Source organism: Melanaphis sacchari, unplaced genomic scaffold, assembly GCF_002803265.2.
Source record: "Melanaphis sacchari strain LSU unplaced genomic scaffold, SCAv2.0 Contig19_pilon_pilon, whole genome shotgun sequence".
In the NCBI taxonomy this organism is placed as follows: Eukaryota; Metazoa; Arthropoda; class Insecta; order Hemiptera; family Aphididae; genus Melanaphis; species Melanaphis sacchari.
In genome coordinates, this window is record NW_020270975.1 from 1,435,426 (window position 1) to 1,454,938 (window position 19,513).

General features: G+C 28.5%; 1 protein-coding gene and 1 pseudogene across 4 annotated transcripts in view; one reads left to right on the forward strand and one right to left on the reverse strand.

Annotated features, from left to right (window-relative positions):
• LOC112592964 (protein NDRG3) overlaps nucleotides 1-19,513 on the forward strand; it is a 51,432-nt gene that overhangs the window by 11,840 nt on the left and 20,079 nt on the right. For all 4 annotated transcript variants that reach the window (XR_003114574.1, XM_025337141.1, XM_025337142.1 and 1 more), the window contains 6 exons: nucleotides 911-955; nucleotides 1,695-1,894; nucleotides 2,774-2,894; nucleotides 17,107-17,248; nucleotides 17,387-17,533; nucleotides 18,865-19,155. Coding sequence is in view for 3 of the 4 variants with exons in the window: in XM_025337141.1 (XP_025192926.1) it covers nucleotides 911-955; nucleotides 1,695-1,894; nucleotides 2,774-2,894; nucleotides 17,107-17,248; nucleotides 17,387-17,533; nucleotides 18,865-19,155 (946 nt within the window). In the remaining variant the exon portion in view is untranslated. The remainder of the gene's footprint in view (nucleotides 1-910; nucleotides 956-1,694; nucleotides 1,895-2,773; nucleotides 2,895-17,106; nucleotides 17,249-17,386; nucleotides 17,534-18,864; nucleotides 19,156-19,513) is intronic.
• On the reverse strand, nucleotides 11,832-14,541 carry LOC112592965 (annotated as a pseudogene).

A 19,513-nucleotide genomic window follows, 5' to 3' on the forward strand; every position in this document is an offset into this window, starting at 1 on the left:
GTACAGCCTGTCGTCGGTTTTGTTCCTTAAAAGCTCTGGATACGGACAGAGGAAACACTGGGGTTTAAAAAAAAAAACCTGAGACAACCTTTTTTAGTATAATACTCGTAAAAACTTTTTTTATCCAAATTATAACGACATGTTAACAGGGTAAGCCATCTTTATTTATCGTTTCTTGAGTCAATAATACATACAAACGACTGTAAAATAATAAAGCCCTAAACGCACGGTAGTACGGTTATTACGATTATTATTATAAATCATATATGGTGGATACACAAGGACATGATCGATTATAACTAGGTAGTGAAAAGGGTGACGGAGATACGAAAAAACTACCCGAAAACTTTTTCCCTTCTATTCGCAACGATTTTTTTGGAAAACATATCGTCGACCCCGAAAATAAGTTACACATACATTAGTTTGATATATTAATTCTATATGCTTCCTTGATTGCCGTGTATACACGACATTCGTGGCGTATTCACGTCCATATTGTGGAGTGGAGGGGGATGTTCAGTTTGTTTAGTTGTGTTAAATTTTATCATGTAAGATTAAAAGCCTAGGTACTATACTATATAGTAATTAATCGATTTATTTTTCATATTAAAACTTTTCGCTGATTATTATAATATAACTATAATAAATAAATCTGTTTTATTTAAAAAAAATATATTTAATAGAACCGTGCAAACTTAGTTTTATTGTATTAAATGTGGTTGAAAAAGACAATTTTATGGCTTTATGTAACACTACACAAAATTTGAATTATGACATATGCATACACACGTACACACATCACATTATTCGTCGAGACGTGCGATGATGAGGGGGCATTGGTATAATATAATAATACGACATGTTGTATGTTAACGTGTGTTTCTCATATATCATTATTTTCGTTTTACAGAAAAATGCCAACCTCTGCTATATCCGAAGAAGCGTCGCTGCTCAGGTGAGTACGCTCATGACCGTTGTTGTCTGATTTGTTTCTATTATCCGCATAGTCGTAGATGTATTTTTATGTTTCACGCGGTGACGCCGATTGCCGAGTTTAGGCTCGTCGATTGATAATTTTTGTCGTCTAGAGGTTAGATTGTCCTAATTAAAATAATTTTATTTATAATTCGCACGGTGCTAGCCCGTTAACATCGTTTATATAATTTATATATATATATAAATCGTGTATACCGTGTGCCGGTATAACACTTCAAAGAGGTCACTCGTATCGCCCACTTTGGCCAAACTCGGCGCCACTGCGGCTACATTGAATATAATACGTTACATCCGGTTGGTGAAATTACCCAATTCACGAAATGGACAATTTTTTTTTTTTACTATTTCATGACTAAAGAGTACCTTGAACAGTTCGTGTGTACTTTGTCTGTCCCACGATAATAGCGAATGGTATAATTATTAAACTAGCGAATTAAACTTATGATATTATTTTTTTTTCAATCATTTTTTTACATTTTTACCATTACAGTTTTATTATTTTTTCAATTGATATATATATATACCTATATTAAAAAGAAATAAAAAAAAAAAACCATTGCAAATAGCTTTTGATTTCACGAATTGGGTGCAACGTCAATAAATACCTATAATAGATAAGTAGGTACTGCGGTTATATTGTGTGTATACTAAAATGATATCACAACGTAACCATCGTGTGTTTTCTATGTGCGATGCAGTGGCATGCGATCGGAGACTTTGGAAGAAGTAGAACTCACCGGAGTCCGTCCGTCACTACCAGCCGTCCGAACGTTTACCAGGGGCAATACCGGTGTGGAAGAAGTGTACGTGGATACCGACAATGGACCGGTGTGCGTGGCAGTGCAGGGCGATCGTTCTAAGCCACCTATACTCACTTACCATGACCTGGGACTGAACTGTAAGCGAGCTAAAGATTTGGATCGAATTAAATTATTTAACGAATTAATAAATTTAACCAAAAGAACCTGGACCGATACTAAATGAGTTTGGTCAGGTGTAATGTCTAATTATTCGGTACCGTTTTGATTCGATGATAACAATAAAAGTCCTTAAAACTTTAAGAACAACAAATTTATTTTTCGTGTGCAATTAATGTATGACGAAAATTTAAACAATTTAAATCATTTTATTCGTACAATATTAAAATGTTAATAATGTTTATTGAGCATTGACTTTATACCTCATAGAAAATGACTCAGTACGTATGTATTACTTCCTATTTGTTTGTAGCTCACATATTTCCCTTTAAATGCATATTATTTTGAGCATTTATTTTGTTAAGTTTTTGAAACGTTTATCAAGTTTTAATTTTAATTTTAACAAACACTTATAACACTTATTTATTGTCATTGAAATATTAGTATCTGCTGGGACTTATTATGCCCTCGTCTGTGGCTTCGCCGTTCGATGATATTTGAAACCGCCCCTTCTTGAACTGTCGTGGTCATACGTAACGACTCATGACGTTAAATTTCTCGTCCGATGAGCAAAACCTCTTTCCTGTTTTTAATTTTGTATGGAGGTCGAGGAGGGAGGGTTAGTTTTGACGCAACGCTAATTTTTTCCACACTAAAACGTATATTAATTATTACGGTTACTTGCGTACCTAATCTCTTAAACGTTTTTAAAAGCCTATCTCTCCGTGAGTCATATCGTAGAATTTATGTATAGGTATTATATTGAACATAATATTACTATATTATATACATTATTATTGTACATGAAACGTGTACAATATATTTATTTGAACGTTTTCTAACGCCTATTCGTTTTGCAGACGTTACGAGTTTTCAGACATTCTTCAATTACACTGAAATGCGCACCCTCATGTCAAATTTTTGCGTATACCACGTGAACGCACCCGGACAGGAAGAAGGAGCAGCACCGTTATCGGATGAGTAAGTTTCATATGAATTAGCAAAATTTTATTAAACGCATTCGTTAGTAGATGAAAGGAAGTTTTTATGAGTTCGACATGCATTGTTCGAAATGTTCCATGTATGAACAAGAATAAAGCACATTAATTACAATGAGTGACCACGATAAGCATGCTACGATATAAGTATAAATAAATAAACGACGTTTATACTTTTGCTTTGGCTGTAATGATGTAGTGCTGTGTTAGTACACAACTAAGTGATCAATCCATGTTGAGCGTATGTCGTTACAATGCGTTAACGAAATATAGATGTTTGTTAAATGGTTTGTTAATGAATTATTGATAGATTGAGTAAGATTTTTAATTTTTGCATACAATTATTAATACTACGCGCAGACTGAGATGAGGGTTATTATAGTTGTAACAACCTTTATACTCTAACTATTTCGTGTCATTAAACTTAATTCAGATGAATTGAGTGTTATTGATTTTTTTTTTTTTTTTTATTACCCAAATTATGTGTGTTAAAAATAGTCTGAGGAAATAAAATATTTATATTATACGAATAACACGAATTGTTTTTAATAATACATCATGAAAATCATATTTATTTCGTTTAAATTTACTATCGATCAAAAGTAAACTCCTTGTCCCGCTCAAAATATAACATGTAGGTACGTTAAATAATATAAGCTTTGTGCGTGAGTGCCGAAGTTAAATTATTAATATTTAAATTTCTCGAGTGCCTAAATCGCCTTTAGATAAAAACACTCAAATTTATTAAATGATATATCTATATGTGCTATTAAATATATTTGAATACATCTTTAAGTTGTGAAATTAATTATTAATTGACAAAATTTGGTAATGTTATGAACAATAAACGTTGAATACGATTTATAATTATCTACAATAAACTGTATAGTTTATAATTTTTTATTGTAAATATTGAATATTTATCGAAAACAATGTTGTACTTAATATGACTTAATAATTCAAAACTACAGTAAGCACACATAATATAATATCAAAAATAATTTAAATTTAATTATATTTTTTAATATTTGATTTTTATTTATGATTTGTGTATATTGCAATACAAATTGTATTATACAACATATTATTGATTTAAGATAACATTACGTTAGTATTTATATTTCAAACCAGTAAGGGCCAATTGATTACTCAATACCATTTCGGTTTGTTCGTCGATGAATTTTTCGATGCTGTTTTCCAAGACCTTGGGGATACGTTGATGAGCGAGATCCCTGATAGTTTCACAGTTGTTATCGTTGTTCAATAGCACTGTGAGCCCATTGAGGGTGGTCTTTGAGAACTTCTTCGAAATCTGCCCTTGTCCGTTGGGCTTAGCGGCTACAATCATAGTTTGCATGTTGTCAATGGCGAACGAAGCTTTGCCATTGTACACGTTTCCGTTATTGTATTCCAAAGCCCATTCGGTGTTGCCTCTCAGGTCGAATGACGCGAAACAGAAGAGCATTTCAGTTTGATCATTATTAACGGTGTAGTTTACCATCTTTTGAATTTTGTTAGTGCCGCTCAAGTCGTTAAACATAGTATTGTAAATCTTGGCCTGTAATGAGTATATAAGATTTTCCATCAGAAATAGTAAATATTATTTATAAATTATAATGAACAAAAGAAGTGCAAACTATATAATTAAATTATAAAACTGAAGTGTAAGCGTTAAGAGTGACTGTAAAGAGGAGCCAGGAGTTCGGAGTTTTACATTTTTAACAACACCTAGGCACTTAATTATATATATTCTATATTTCCATAACATTATAATTAGATTTGGAATTCTTTAATAAAATGATTATTTTTTTTCAATTTTAGTGCATGATAAATGATAATATTTCAATAAATATTAATATTATAAAAATATAATTTGTTAAAATAGTTCTTTTGGGAAGGGCTGCATGGCACTAAAAATTTGTCTACGAGTTGTATTTTGAGCACAGCATTAAATATAGTGTCAATGACGTATATCGTAAATGTTTATGTTTATTCACTAATCTTATTTAACAGTGTTATCTTACTTGTATTCCGGGAGCAATGTAAGTGTTGGTTTTTGGAACAACCATGGAATTTTTCGGGAACAATACAGTCGATCTCAGCTCTTGCGCGAGATGCATTGCAACTAGGGGTGCGAAGCTGACGGCCATTTCTTCGGCTAGACGGCCTTTGATCACCTTGTTGAGGTAGTTGTGGTAAAAGATGTATGGCTTTTTAAATTGATTGTTTCCGTTCAACTCGTTTAATACTTCCATGTTGGTGAATGCGGATTCGTGGTGACCAAACGTCAGCGACTTGGAATCGATTTCTGGCCTTGTTTCCATGAATTCGTTTAACAGGAAATTTGCTTTGAATTCAATATCTCTCAGTGTGATGTAAAACTGTCCGGACTCGGTTTTCTTAGAGTTGGTAGCATCGTAATCGCCGACGATATCGGCTTTCTTTAAATTAGCGGAGATCGAAAACTAGAAAATAATATACAAGGGACTGATTAACTGACTCTCTGGTTATAGACAATATATCCTGCTTATAAATTATACATTCTACATATATATTTAAACCATTTTTATATTTTACCACGTTCTTGCCGATTTGGTCCACGTTAACTTTGTTTAAGATTGTGTTTTCCAAACCTTGAATTTTAGCGTTTCTGTATTCGATTTCACCGTTGTTCAAGAACTCGGTGGCATCGATCAACCTCATCGGGTCTGAGAATTTGAGATTCCTCTTCGCTTGTTCAACGTATAACTGATACTTTTGACTTGTTTTCAGAATAATTCTAATTTTTCGGGCAATATCTTTGGACTCGTTATTATTTTGGTTATCATGATGAAAATCTTCCAAAGTTTTCAGATCTTCGTATTTGATTTCTGAAAATTAAACTTGTTATGCAATCTTATATTATAAATTTAATAAAGTAATAGTACTATAAATTAACATTATCACGTAAAAAAAAAAAAAAGATATATATTTGAAAGTATATTGTATAATGAAATCATTTTTTCAAATAAAACGATATTAGAAAACAATGTCATACAATTTTAATTTATAGTTCATTTCGTAAGTTATAAATGTGTATACATTTTAAACTAAAATAAAAAATAAAATAAATAATGCAATAATTAAATAAATGTTGAACATAACTATTAAATATGTGTATAAAGTACCTTGGTGATTACCAGTGTAATTATCGCAGTACAAGCAAGTAGCGTTGATTGCTGCCACTGAAACAGCGAACACGAATAGGGAAACTAAAACCTTCATTTTGCTTTCGGAATCGCCACTGAACTGCCTGGGCAAGTCTCCATCTCAACGTATTTAACCGTATTAAAATGTTGATTAAGAGGTTTGAAGCAATTGAATTTTTTGTCTACATAGCAGCCGTTGTCTATATTAACATAGAATTGTATATTATGACCTTTAAGCATTGTGTACACCACAAAATGCATACAAACTGTTCATAATCATTACTTTCCGTGAATTTTAATAAATAAAAATGTATTTTTATATTATACTTTAATGATATTGATGCGTTTTAGAAAAATATGAGATAAGTTTTCAATTTATTTTATTATTGATTATAATTGTGCATTAAAATTATTATATTGCTTATTCAATAGAATAGGCTATAGTATGTAAAATTAACTTGAGATGATATGTTGTATAGATTATGGATTCTACAGATTTATAATAATAATCAATAAATCTGGTAGATATTTTATTAAAAGTTCTTAATTTACGACGGAATTAGTTTGAAAATTGTAAGTAGTTCAATTACTAATCCAATAATTTAATAATTCAAGATATTATGTTCATGTCTATAGATTATAACAAGCAGTTTTTTTGAACAATAAAAATCGATTTCGTTATAAAATTAGATTTGTCACAAACGTGTCGGTTTTTCTACATTTTTTTCTGTTGGTATATTTACGATTAGGGATGCAAATTAGATCGTTTTAGAAATATCGTTTCAAAATAAAAATAAAACACAATTTTCAATTGATAGGTAAAAGTAGTCAATAAAAAATTGTAATAAAAAGATAAAATAAAAGTTATATCAATTTTCAAAATAATAAAAATTTTGTTTAAAAATTGAAATATTCTTCAATACTACAATAAATTGTATGGTTTGTGGTATAAATAATCTATAGAAGTAATTTAAATTGAATAGTATCTATTATCGTTGTTGTGTATATGAGTAGGAACTATTGACATTTTGTTATGTCTTATGTGGTAACATTTTAGGTTAATTACCTCGTTTCTCTAATACTTATAATCGTATGAAATTTCCTATTACGTTTTTAATGTAGCTCACCGCTTTAACGTTTTATATTCTGCTAAATGTTAATGATGTAATAAAGGCAATTAGTATATCATATACTACTATGCTTTTACTGTGTACTTGTAGTGTTTTTTCAATGTGGGTAATTGCATCTACAATGCGTTTATACTTTTCAGTAAAAACTTACTACTAAACTTAAAACTAAGAGCGTTTTGTATAATTAATTAATAATTACTATTAAGGTATTATTATTGATTTATTTTTTTATCATTTAACTACAATAATCATTCTCCATAAACCATACTAGATACTTGTACACTTTACTTGTACGTTAATATTATGTAGGTATGTGACAATACAAAGTAATTATAATTTAATAGTTTTAGGAATGTTTTGATGAAAACAAAATATAAAATTCGATAAGGTATCACAAACAATCATCAAAATTCATATTTGCATCGATATAAATATATTTATCATTAAATTCAACGTGCTCGTGAAGTGTATTATTATTAATGGAAGTCATTAGGTCATTTTAGGTAATATTGTAACTTGTTTTTAATATATACTTTTTTATGTAAAACACGTGCCGGTATAAGTTATTATCAATTATACAATAGAGACAAAGTAAAGGTTAATTATAGAGTTTTTTGTTTTTAGATTTCATAGATTAATTTTAATTGGCTTTATATTTAAAATGTATACATTATCGAAAAAAACGAAATATTATAAATCAACGGAGAAAAACAAAATTGTGAAACTGCCAATTAATAAAAAAATAAATAAATATATTTGAAAAATTTGATTGTTATAAATTGCAATATTTTAAATCATTGTTTTTTTTATATAACAAAGGAGATAAATATTCTAAATAAAATGTACGTTAAAGTAATATTATGGGTAGTATTACTAAATGCAATAATATCAGATATTTTTCATTTCCAATTGAGTTGGTATTTAATAAAAAAAATGTATTTTTGTTTTTTAAATGATTTGCAGTTAATTAATTATTTTGACTTATTTATTCTATTTTACGATTTAGTAATTAATAACAATAAGAAATTGAAAATAAATTTATACGTATATCATGGGTAATCATTTTTTTTTTTTTTTTTTTTTTTTTTTTTGCTGTTATTGACCATTATGCTTAACCCGTATTTGCGCACTCAGTACTTACTTTTTAATTATCACATAAGTGTTTAAAAATAAATATCAATGTAAAGCACATAAAAGCATATACGTATAAATTAAAGTCTAAAAATAAATTTTAAATCGAAACTAAGACAATCCTACAAAATGCAATGAAAAAATAAAATATAAAAAACACATTTGTTTTATGGTTTGTTCTTTTGTGAGTAGCTATTTACATTTCATTTTAGGGTATTTTCCTTACATTCGTTTTTACTGAATTGGTTTATTTAATTAGTATGAATTAGTTGATAATAGTATATACATGAACATTTCATTTAACATATTTTTCGACTTGAAACTTTTAAATGTCCTTAAATTCAATAAATTATTCGTGTGTTATCTATTTTATTGTTGTCCTTAAATAAACATGTAATTTATTGTATTAAAGTATGGCTAGTATATATACGGGTAGATGGTTAGGGAGATAATCAATGTAAGAATCATGAATTAAATTCTATCAATAATTTTAGTTGAGATTTGTATTTAAACATAAAGGATTATTTATGAAAAATTATATTAAAATAAATCAAGTATGTCGTTACTCATCAAAAATAACTTATTTTTAAATTTAATTTTAAAAAAATACATCGGTATTTTACACAGAAAAATACAGCTAATGAATTGTCTTATCTCTGATAAAATGTTAAATTATTAATTTTTATTATGTATTATTAGTTATTACTAGGAAAACTGACGTGGTGTAGAAAACTGTATATTATTATTTGATTGGTTTTATTTTAAATTATAAAATATTTATTAATATTATTGAATAATTGAATTTGCGTATAGTAAGTATTTTTATGATTTCACAAATAACTTTTATCATGAAATGTATACTGCAGTTGTTGATTTAAATTACAAACAATTATTTTTATCGACTTTCACTCAAAAAAATGTTGAGTATTTTTTTTTTTAAACGCATGTTATTAGTTTTAGTATATCAACAAAAAAATATTAAATATAATTTCTGAACATTGATATTTATTTTTAAAGTGTCAATTTTAAATTTAATAACTCGATAAAATGTAAATCAAACTTGATTAAAAAAATAAAATAAACAATTGACACGTGAACAGTATTATTTTAAAACTTTTCTACTCTCCATTATTTTCTATGTAATATTATTTAGAAAATAATTTATATTATCTCTGTTATAAATTTGTATTCAATTGTTTTTTTTTTTTGTGCTTGGACAAATGACAATAGCTTTTATTATATTATCAATAGCACGCTCTACAATATTTTAAAAATACACGATTATTGACCAAAATAAACTGTAAAGAAGTTTTGTATTATTATAAATTATAATCATTATAACATACAATTTTTATCAATGCATTTTTAAATACAACTTTCAATAGTACCATGGTTTAACAATCACCATTAGGTGCTTATTTGCGAATAGTGAATCGTAATAAACAGTACATAGTGAATAGGTAGCTATTTAAATTTATATTCGTTGTTCGAATTAATTCTCGGAATATATACGATTAATGTTTTTTCTTTTTTTTTTTTTGATTAAAATAGTAAATAAAATTCTCCTCGGTGTAACAATATAGATGAAAAATAAAATAAGAAGAGGGAAACATTGACTTTTTGTAGATAAAACTGCAAGCTGTGTAAACCGTTGAGATGTATCACTCTATATCAATCTATTTTAACAGGGAAAAAGGAGGCGAAGCACGTATTCAACACATCTACTTCAGTCCATCACAATGACGCTTTTGTTAACGATTTAAGGCCTCGAACGTATTAATAATAATAATAATAATAATAATAGTAAAAAAAAAAAAAAATAATAATAATAATAAAGTGACTTTTGATGATAATGTATTAAAGTATGAAACCTACATTTCGAATTCGAATAAAATGACGCCATTTTACGTTAAAATTTATAAATAAAATGGATTTAAATCTGAATCAGTTAAATGTAAAACGAAAAAAAAAAAATAATAATAATCATCAAATTTATTCGGTTTTATCTTTATTATGGAATATTTCATTTCAGTTTTATTATTAAAATACAACAATTGGGTTTTTAACAATGAGAGCTTTAAATACATAGGTTGACGTAATAATGCAATTAATAACTATAAATCCTATAATAAAATAATTGATTTTTTAAGATTTAGTTATACTTTAAACTGGTAGATTTTGATTTTACAACGGTATTTACTTATATTTCTACTAAAATAATATTTTTATTTTTATTTATTTATTTTTTTTTTTTTTGAAAGTATTGTTTATAAAGTAGCTTTTGAATAATTAAATAATTTGAATCGAAATTGAGCATAAAGAGTTTTTATTTTTTTTTAATCGTTTAAACTGCGAAAAATGATAAAATTAAAGTATAAACTAGATATTAATCAAAAAACAATAGTCTTAACAAAACAAAGTTCTGTTTACAATAATTTTACTGTCATACTATTACGGTTTATTATTGATTTCTAGAATATAGAAACAATACGACAGTATTTGCTGTAGTTTTTTTAGCTTACCAAACAAGTTAGACAAGTGATGACAACATTTTTTTCGCTGTATCTCTGATATTTTCTTTCGATACTTTTTCAGTAATATTCTGCAGTAGTTACTATTTCAATATGGATTTTATACTTGGATAAATGAACATTTTGATAAATTGTTTAGGTACATTTTAAATTTCCAATATAATATTGGCTAGTGATTTGATTTGTAATTAATATACAATACTATAAAATAATTTTTAAATTAAAAAATTAAATTTTCTATTAATCAAAATATCCTAATGTATCAATACAATTTAGTTATATACATTTAGACTGTGTATTCTATTAACGTATTGTTTTTCATTACTTGCAGATAAAATAGTTTATTTTTACAGGTCTAGAAAAATGTTTAAAATACTGATATTAATATTAAACTCAATAATACATATGAGTAAACATTTTTGTATTGAACAAACTACTTATTTAAAGTATTTTATGAATTCATGTGAATTGATTTTTTATTAAAATCCATTTTACACATATAAATTTAATGGCTACTTACATTTAATGTTATAATTAAAAAATTGAACAATTGGCACTGCTTTACTACGAACACTTTTTAAATAATTCCATTTGTATGCATGTTTAAATATTCAAAAAAATACCTATCTATAAAACGCATACTATAAACAATAATCCATACTTGAAACCAATGGACTTATAGAGAACCTAATGCAAAGTGTTATATCGTTCGGTTTAAACGACATTTGCATATTGTTTTTTGCACTTTTGAATACAAAACAATATTACTATGTCGTTAAAAAAAACATATTAAGAACTCTAATCGTATACGATTTAGACAGCTCTTCTGGTTTTGTGAAAACGTACAATAATAAATTCATTTGACTACATCGTTTTATTATCGTATTATAAATACATTTTTGTTTTTAACGCGCTAACAAACGTAAACACGAGGTCGGTTTATTTCCTATTGAACGAAACGCATACTGCCGTCGAATCGACTAACTTCTTACATCATGGACTGCTGGACGTTACGGTCGATGGCTTGCTCGAGGGTGCGTTCGAAGTAAACGTTGAAATGAGCCATCAACTGCGTTTGGACGTCCGACCAGTTGACCGCCGCGGAATCGGAGTCGGCCGGCGTGTACTGGATCTGTGGGCCGGTCACGTGGACAGCGGTGCGGACTCTGTTGTTGACAAAGTCCAAACCGCAAACCGCCTTGACGACGTCGGTTTTGTACGTGGCCCTGCGGTTGTAACTCTTGCCGTCGGGCGATGTCACGACGCTGTCGAATTCTCCGGTCAGGTCCAACAGGCGGAGTTCCAGTTTGGCGGAGCAGCTGTCGTCGGTCTTGTTCACTTGCACGAACGAGATCTTAGCCAAGTTGTTTTTGGAGTTGTCGAAATCGACGTTTTTCAACTCGAAACGGAACCCGTCGGCCAGATCGCCGGTCATCGGCGACGCGGATTCGCTGGCGATCTTGTCGCTGCGGTACACCATGTAGGGTTTGACGATCCGTTTGATTTGCGTGACGAAGTTGTCGTTGTACATGTTGTTGGCTTCGGCGTTTGCTACGCATTGGGCTAAGGTGTTTTTGACGAAATAACTAAACGGAAAAAAAAATAGAAAGAAATTAATTCGGTTTCAAGACTCGATTTCGACTGCTGTTTAATAACGCTACACGCCTATGACTTGGACATCGGGGCTCAACGGTGTTTATCCCGCACGGAAAGTTTCATATTTTTACTTTTGATGATAGTACGATTTTTATTTGAATCGTGCTGAAACGATTTTTGACCGAGTGTTTTAAAACTATTGACGTATTAGTTTATATTTTGGTCTAAATAGTTTTTATCTCTGTCCTGGTCCGGATCATCTCTTTAATAAGAAAATTAGCTTTTCCAGAGGTATTTAATTGAAATAAAAAATGTAACTAAGCACATTTTTTATCATTATTAATAATTATTTATAATACGATTGATGTGTTATTGTTTATTGCACGATATTTAAATTAAAGATGTACGCGAGGGTGGATATGAGTATATAAAAATTCGTTACCTATATTAGTGCCAAAAAAAAAAAAAAAGAAAAGTGACCTCTAAAAATTCAATTAAATCTCCGTTAATTGTGATTTACATTGGCCGAGTTACTCACTCGAATTGAGGTTGGTCGTCTTGGAATACTTCCGGCAACGAGGTGTGGTTGACGATGAACTTGACGAACTTAAAGGAGCCGACGTTCGACATTAACGGGTAGACGTTTGAGTTTTTTCGTGAGCAAAGTTTCGCCCTTGTACTTCGGTTCGATAATGTCTAAATGGAATGTTCCACTGTGTCTGGCAACGGTGTTCATGTGATGAAACACTCCGTCGACCGCGAGTTTTTTCCAGCCATTAGCGACGTAGATCTGTGAAAAGGAAATCAAATTATATAATTTCCCTGTGGACATAACACGAGGAAATCACGAGGTTCAGCGTGACTAGATACGTTTTACCATTGGTATATTTATGTTTAAAAGGATATTACTAAATAGTTATTGAAAAGTCAACCCATATAATAAACACTGCTGAGTGATTCAGTTATAAAATTCTATTTTAATATATTTTATTTTATGAAGTCAAAATAATTTGAATACTACGTTTTGCAAAATATATTCTTGTGATTAATTTTTTTTTTTTTTTATCTTAGTAGCAGTTAGTGCTTAGGTTTTCTTAGTTCTATTAACGATAACCCATATATGTTTTATTCCATAGTTGAACATTAAAATTATATTGAATATTTGTGCGTCAAAATGTTTATAAAAAAAAGTATCATGTTTTTGAATACAAAATTATAGATTTCAGTTTAAAAAATGACTAAAATAAAATATTATATATAAAAATATAATTTTATTACTTTGGTATTTAAGTTAATAAACACCTATTTTAAATGGATTAAAAATTATATTATTTATTTTATGTTTCAAAACATTAAGTTTAACTTTGTAAATTTGTGTAGCAGTTTATTTAAAGTTTTTTTTTACGTCATAATCACTATGATTGGTCGATCTGTAATATATAAACTATGTTCAACGTCAAGAACAGAGTTGAATACAGTTTTACCAGTTAAATAATATTGATTAACTATCCTATGAATAAATTGAGTATTTCTGTATACATTACATTTAAATATGCTTACCAAATCTTCTCCCCATGCCATGGTAAAGTTTTGGCTGTCAAAGTTGTTCAGTCCGTTGACGTAAACGTTGGTCAAAAACGTGTCGGCGTTGAAACCGAAGTTTATGGTATCTTGGACGGAAATTTCGTTTGTTCTAATGTTGTCAGATTTTGCAACGTCATTTTTGTATTGTCTTATGACATTAACAATGGCGTCGAAAGAGTTCGCGATGGAATCACGTACTTCCTTTTCTTGGATAAATTCGTTGTTATTGTTCTTTTCACTCGATTCAAACAATTCGTTTTGACTGTTAATTTTTTTAGCTGAAAAAATATCATTTTTGTTATTAAAATCATTAGAGGGAAAACAAACATAATAATATAGTACTATTAGTTATAAAAAAAAAAATAATAATAATAATAATAATAATATTAATGACAATATACGTACACGGCAGTGTGGCGGCCGTGGCCAAAGCCAGACTAGCGGTCAAAACGATCACTAACTTCATTTTTCCACTTTTGTAGAACAACTGTAATATTAATTTTAACTTCGACACTAGCTTTTATATAAAATTTTTTATCTCTTTTATTATTTTTAAGTTTTGATATCACTGATATTGGCTGCATGCGCTATCGAAAAAGTGTCGATTTGCATTCTTTTTACGCTTTTCTCGATGTTTAAATGCATTTTACACAATTATGCAATTGTTTTTTTTTTTTTTTTATAATTATCATAAATTACATAATTAGTAGATTGATACTTGTAAACAAAATATTTGCAAGCATACAAGTTCAAATACATATTCGTGGTATTTAACACGATAGGATACTATAAATGTATAACGCGCACATTAAAAATATTAATTACTAGATACTGATATGATATTACTTCCTGGTACGAGTTTTTGATAACAAGTCAATAACTATGAAAAAATTTAATTTTTGATTTCCTAATCTTCATCATTATTTTATTAAATTTCAATTATATTTCATAGTAGATTTCAAAGGTTTTAGACTTAAGGATGTAAACAGAATATATTTTTATCGATTAGCTTCTGTAGCAGTTTTTGATGTTTGAAACGGTTTAAGACTGAACTTTTAGTTTGAGATTTGTCCGTCTTCGTCATTCACATTGAACAGTCAAATACGGCTGCTATTTATTATTATTTGTGACCAAAATATGTCTGAATAGAGAAATTATTGTGTATATTGTGTACTGTAACTTATAAACCAGTTTTTAACATAGAATAATTTGTAAACAAAAATTAACTTCGGTTTATTCATGATTTGAATTTTGATACCTCAACCATCTTAAAATTATTTAACTATTTTAATTAAATATTTTCTATAATTTGTAGTTAATATTTATCATACACGATGTTAAAACGATATGATAACAATTATTTAATTATTATTATTTTTTAATTATCTAAAGTTTTAATAAACATGGAATATTAATACCTAATGCATATGATAACCTCTATTTTAAAATGTTTCATATTTATATATTTTCATTGAATACTGTATGACTATTAATTCGATAAGATGTACACTTCTACTTATGTTTAATCTTTTATTCTCTTACTGTGTATACTTATATTTAATGCTATAATATTTTAATGGCACTTTATAAAGATTTTCAGAATTTTATAAATATGAGGTATTTTCATAACTATCTCTTTTTTGGTAATCTTGTTTTAGAATAATGACAATTTCTAAATTACATACAGTGAAAAATATATTACAAAATGTTGTATTTAAAGTTACTTTGCATTTTTAAAGAAAACTATATAAATTAAGAAATATAAGTACGACTTGTACAATTAAGAACATTTTTAAAATAAGCGATGATCATGGCTGATGGTAAACTATGATCAGCTAAAAATTGCTTTTAATTTTATTTTTTCGAATTTAAATACATCTATGCCATACAGTTGTTTACGTTTAACTATCGTATTTTTATACATTTTTTACAATTTTTGCTATTTCTATAATAAAACTATCTATTATTTAATACTTTTTGTCAGTAGAAAGAATTTATTTCTGCATAATTATTATTTAGTATTAATTAATTTTAGTTTATCTAACCAAGGAAAATTGACTATTTATATGATTAATTTATTTTATAAAGTTATTATCACTTAGTGTGATATATTATTATATTATATAATAATTGTTTATTATTAATGGGTAATTAATTGGGTAACTAATTTAATAATTGAATTCCTTTTATGAGCTTATAATTAAGTTATATATCAATATATTATCAGACATTAGAGCCGTTAGTAGTTTTTAAATAATAAACGTAATTAATGAATAACATTAGGCAATAGGAGGTTACAGGTCATTTACTTGTATTACTTATAATATATATCTAAAAATTGATTTTATAATTAAAATAAATTTACATAGTTCGATTTTATGTTTGATTATTTAACATTTTAATATTATTTTATGATAATAATAATTCTCACACATCAATAATGTATTTTTACATTATATTAAAATGCTTAATACAATAAAATTATATTTATTACTTTTGAAGGCTCAAAAGTACCCATATCATTATTGCACTATTTTTATACTGTTCAACTCAATACAATAATTAGTGTTTAATTCGCATTTAATATAATAATTTAGAAACTAACATTCTGAGATATTGATGTTAAAATAATGATTTAAAGTAAAATAGAAAAAAACAGACAAATGCAAATATTTATTTGTGAATCTTAAAACGTTTATGCATTATGTATGCAATTCAAATTCCCGAAAATGAAATGTTCTACGTAATTTTTATCATTTAAAAATTAGCGTAAATTATGATTTAATTTTCTCTTGCACATTAAATTATGATTTATAAACATGTAAAATATATATTTTATTTAGTTATTTAGTATAAATGATTTACAATTTTTTTTTTTTTTTTTACCGTTATCGAAATTATTATAAATTAGTCTTTTTATTTTTTAACTACTATTTCGTGTAAAATATGTCATAAAATTTTGTACGAAATTTGACTCGTAGATACATTTGGTGTAAACATTGATTTAATAATTTGTTTTTGTTTTTTTTTTTCAGTTACGTTTTTCCTAGTATAGATGATTTAGCGAATCAGTTAGACCACGTTTTAAGATACTTCGGTTTGCAATCGATCATCGGACTTGGAGTGGGAGCTGGCGGAAACATTTTGGCGCGGTTCGCTTTCAGACAACCAACAAAGGTAATATAATTAAACATCACAGTGCAGTCACCATTTCGTTATCATATACTTGTGATAATGTATTAATACCTACGTATACTGCATATTGCCTCGAAGGGAGCACATTATTATAAACATTTTACTGGTCATGTGTTACAGGTCGAAGCCCTGTGTCTGATTAACGTGGTGTCGACGCCGGCTGGTTGGATCGAGTATGGTTATCAAAAGCTAAACAGCAGATATTTGAAATCCAAAGGCATGACACAAGGAGTGATGGACTATTTGATGTGGCATCATTTTGGAAAAGTTAGTAGAGAAAATCGAGTGCCCAAGTATAATAGCTGTAGCGTCGGATTTATCGCTTTGGTCCATTTTCTTATAATTTGTTTGTAATCATGAGTTATAACTTATAAGTTATAACCTATATGCATATCATCGTATAAACGAATATTGAATCGCTGCTGTAACCATAAATATATATAAATATATATAATCAAAAATATTAATAATCCTATTTCGATTATAATTGAAACGGGCACGAATAAACTTGGGACACAATAGTCGTACAAAATATGCAAAATACGTATTAATATTTTTTCTTTTTATCTCATCAATCGAATCAAATGCTGTATGTTAACTACTGCAACGCGTTTATGATATTACTCACATCATGCGAATTCAAGGATATTATTATAGGGTTGAGTGGATTTAAAAATGTCAATTTAGATATTCAGTAGATATTTTTTCATATTTTTTTATACTTCTGGTTTATTAAATACTAATTTCTACACATTTTGTTTTTTAATTATTGATCGTTGTAGAATATAATGAAAATAAAAAACATTAAAATGTATTATCATATAATGTTTATTATGTAGAATATACGAGGCGCACAGTGACAGAAGAGCTGTAATCTAAAAAAAGATGCAATCAAGAATAACAGTTATAGCCACAAATAATAAAATGTTTTAAAAACATGTTGGCCAAATCTATAAAAAAAAAAAATTCGTTCGCTAAATGTTAGCACATTCTTAGCCCTGGGGCTTGAATTATTAATACCACGTTGGCTCACATAGCATTTTTAAACGGGCTATGAATTAGAATAATAAATATGATGTATGTAACCATTATCGTGAAACAAATACCAAAAAATCCTAGATACCGAAATTCGATATTAGGTTAAATATTCGACAACATAGAATCGTTTAGGCCGCTGTATGCCATATATTGTGTGACTTGCTAAAAAACGGTCACCAAAATGTTTAGATAACATGAAATGTACATAATGAAATAGAAAGAACTGAAAATTCAGTAATCTTTGTAATATATTTTTTTATATTTATTAGTTAATACTTTAAAAACACACACACATTACATTTTAATGTGTTAATGTGTAACATCGTTAATAATCGTTATAATCGTTATAATTGCATTAAAAAAAAAAAAGGACTATTCATACAGAAAAATATTACATTAAATGATATTTACGGTCACGCAATCACTTCTGTCTATTATACTATGCTTTTTTTGATCTTATGCATTCGTATTATAATATTATAATATATAATTTATATATATATTGTATATCTTATTTCCTGATATATCATCTAAATTATTCCAATCGATCATTTTCAAAGGGAACGGAAGAAAGGAACCACGATCTGGCCAGAGTGTACCGCGAGTACTTCGAGCACAGCGTTCACCCAGGCAACCTAGCTGCGTTCATCGACTCGTATGTGAGACGGACGGACTTGGGCATCAGCAGGAGCACGCCGACGTCGGAGTCGTGCCCGGCCGGACGTAGGCTCAGCATGTCCACCACGTTGCAGATGCCCATCATCAACGTGTGTGGAGCTCTGTCACCGCACCAGGAGGACACGGTGACGCTGAACTCGAGACTGGACCCAACCAAGTCGTCGTGGATGAAGGTGAGCCACTCCCCCCCATCTCTATTATAGATTTACGGAACAGGTGTTAAACGTTATTACTTGGATCAGAGGGTCTCAAACTTTTTTTCGCCTAGTGTTATTACCTACTCGTGGTGCGTTACGGAGATCGGTCACACATACCACTAAAGAATTATGACTGAAATTGGAATTACACAAAATATCAATACATTAATATTCAATAATAACGTACAGATCAATAGTTTGCACTCAACTGCAGTGTTCGGTTTTTTTCAAAAAATATGAAATCTTATCACATCCGTTATTAAAATCACTAAAAATTTTATTCATTGATTTTTCGTACGACCGGCACATGGCCTTCCGCCGTGTACCACTACGG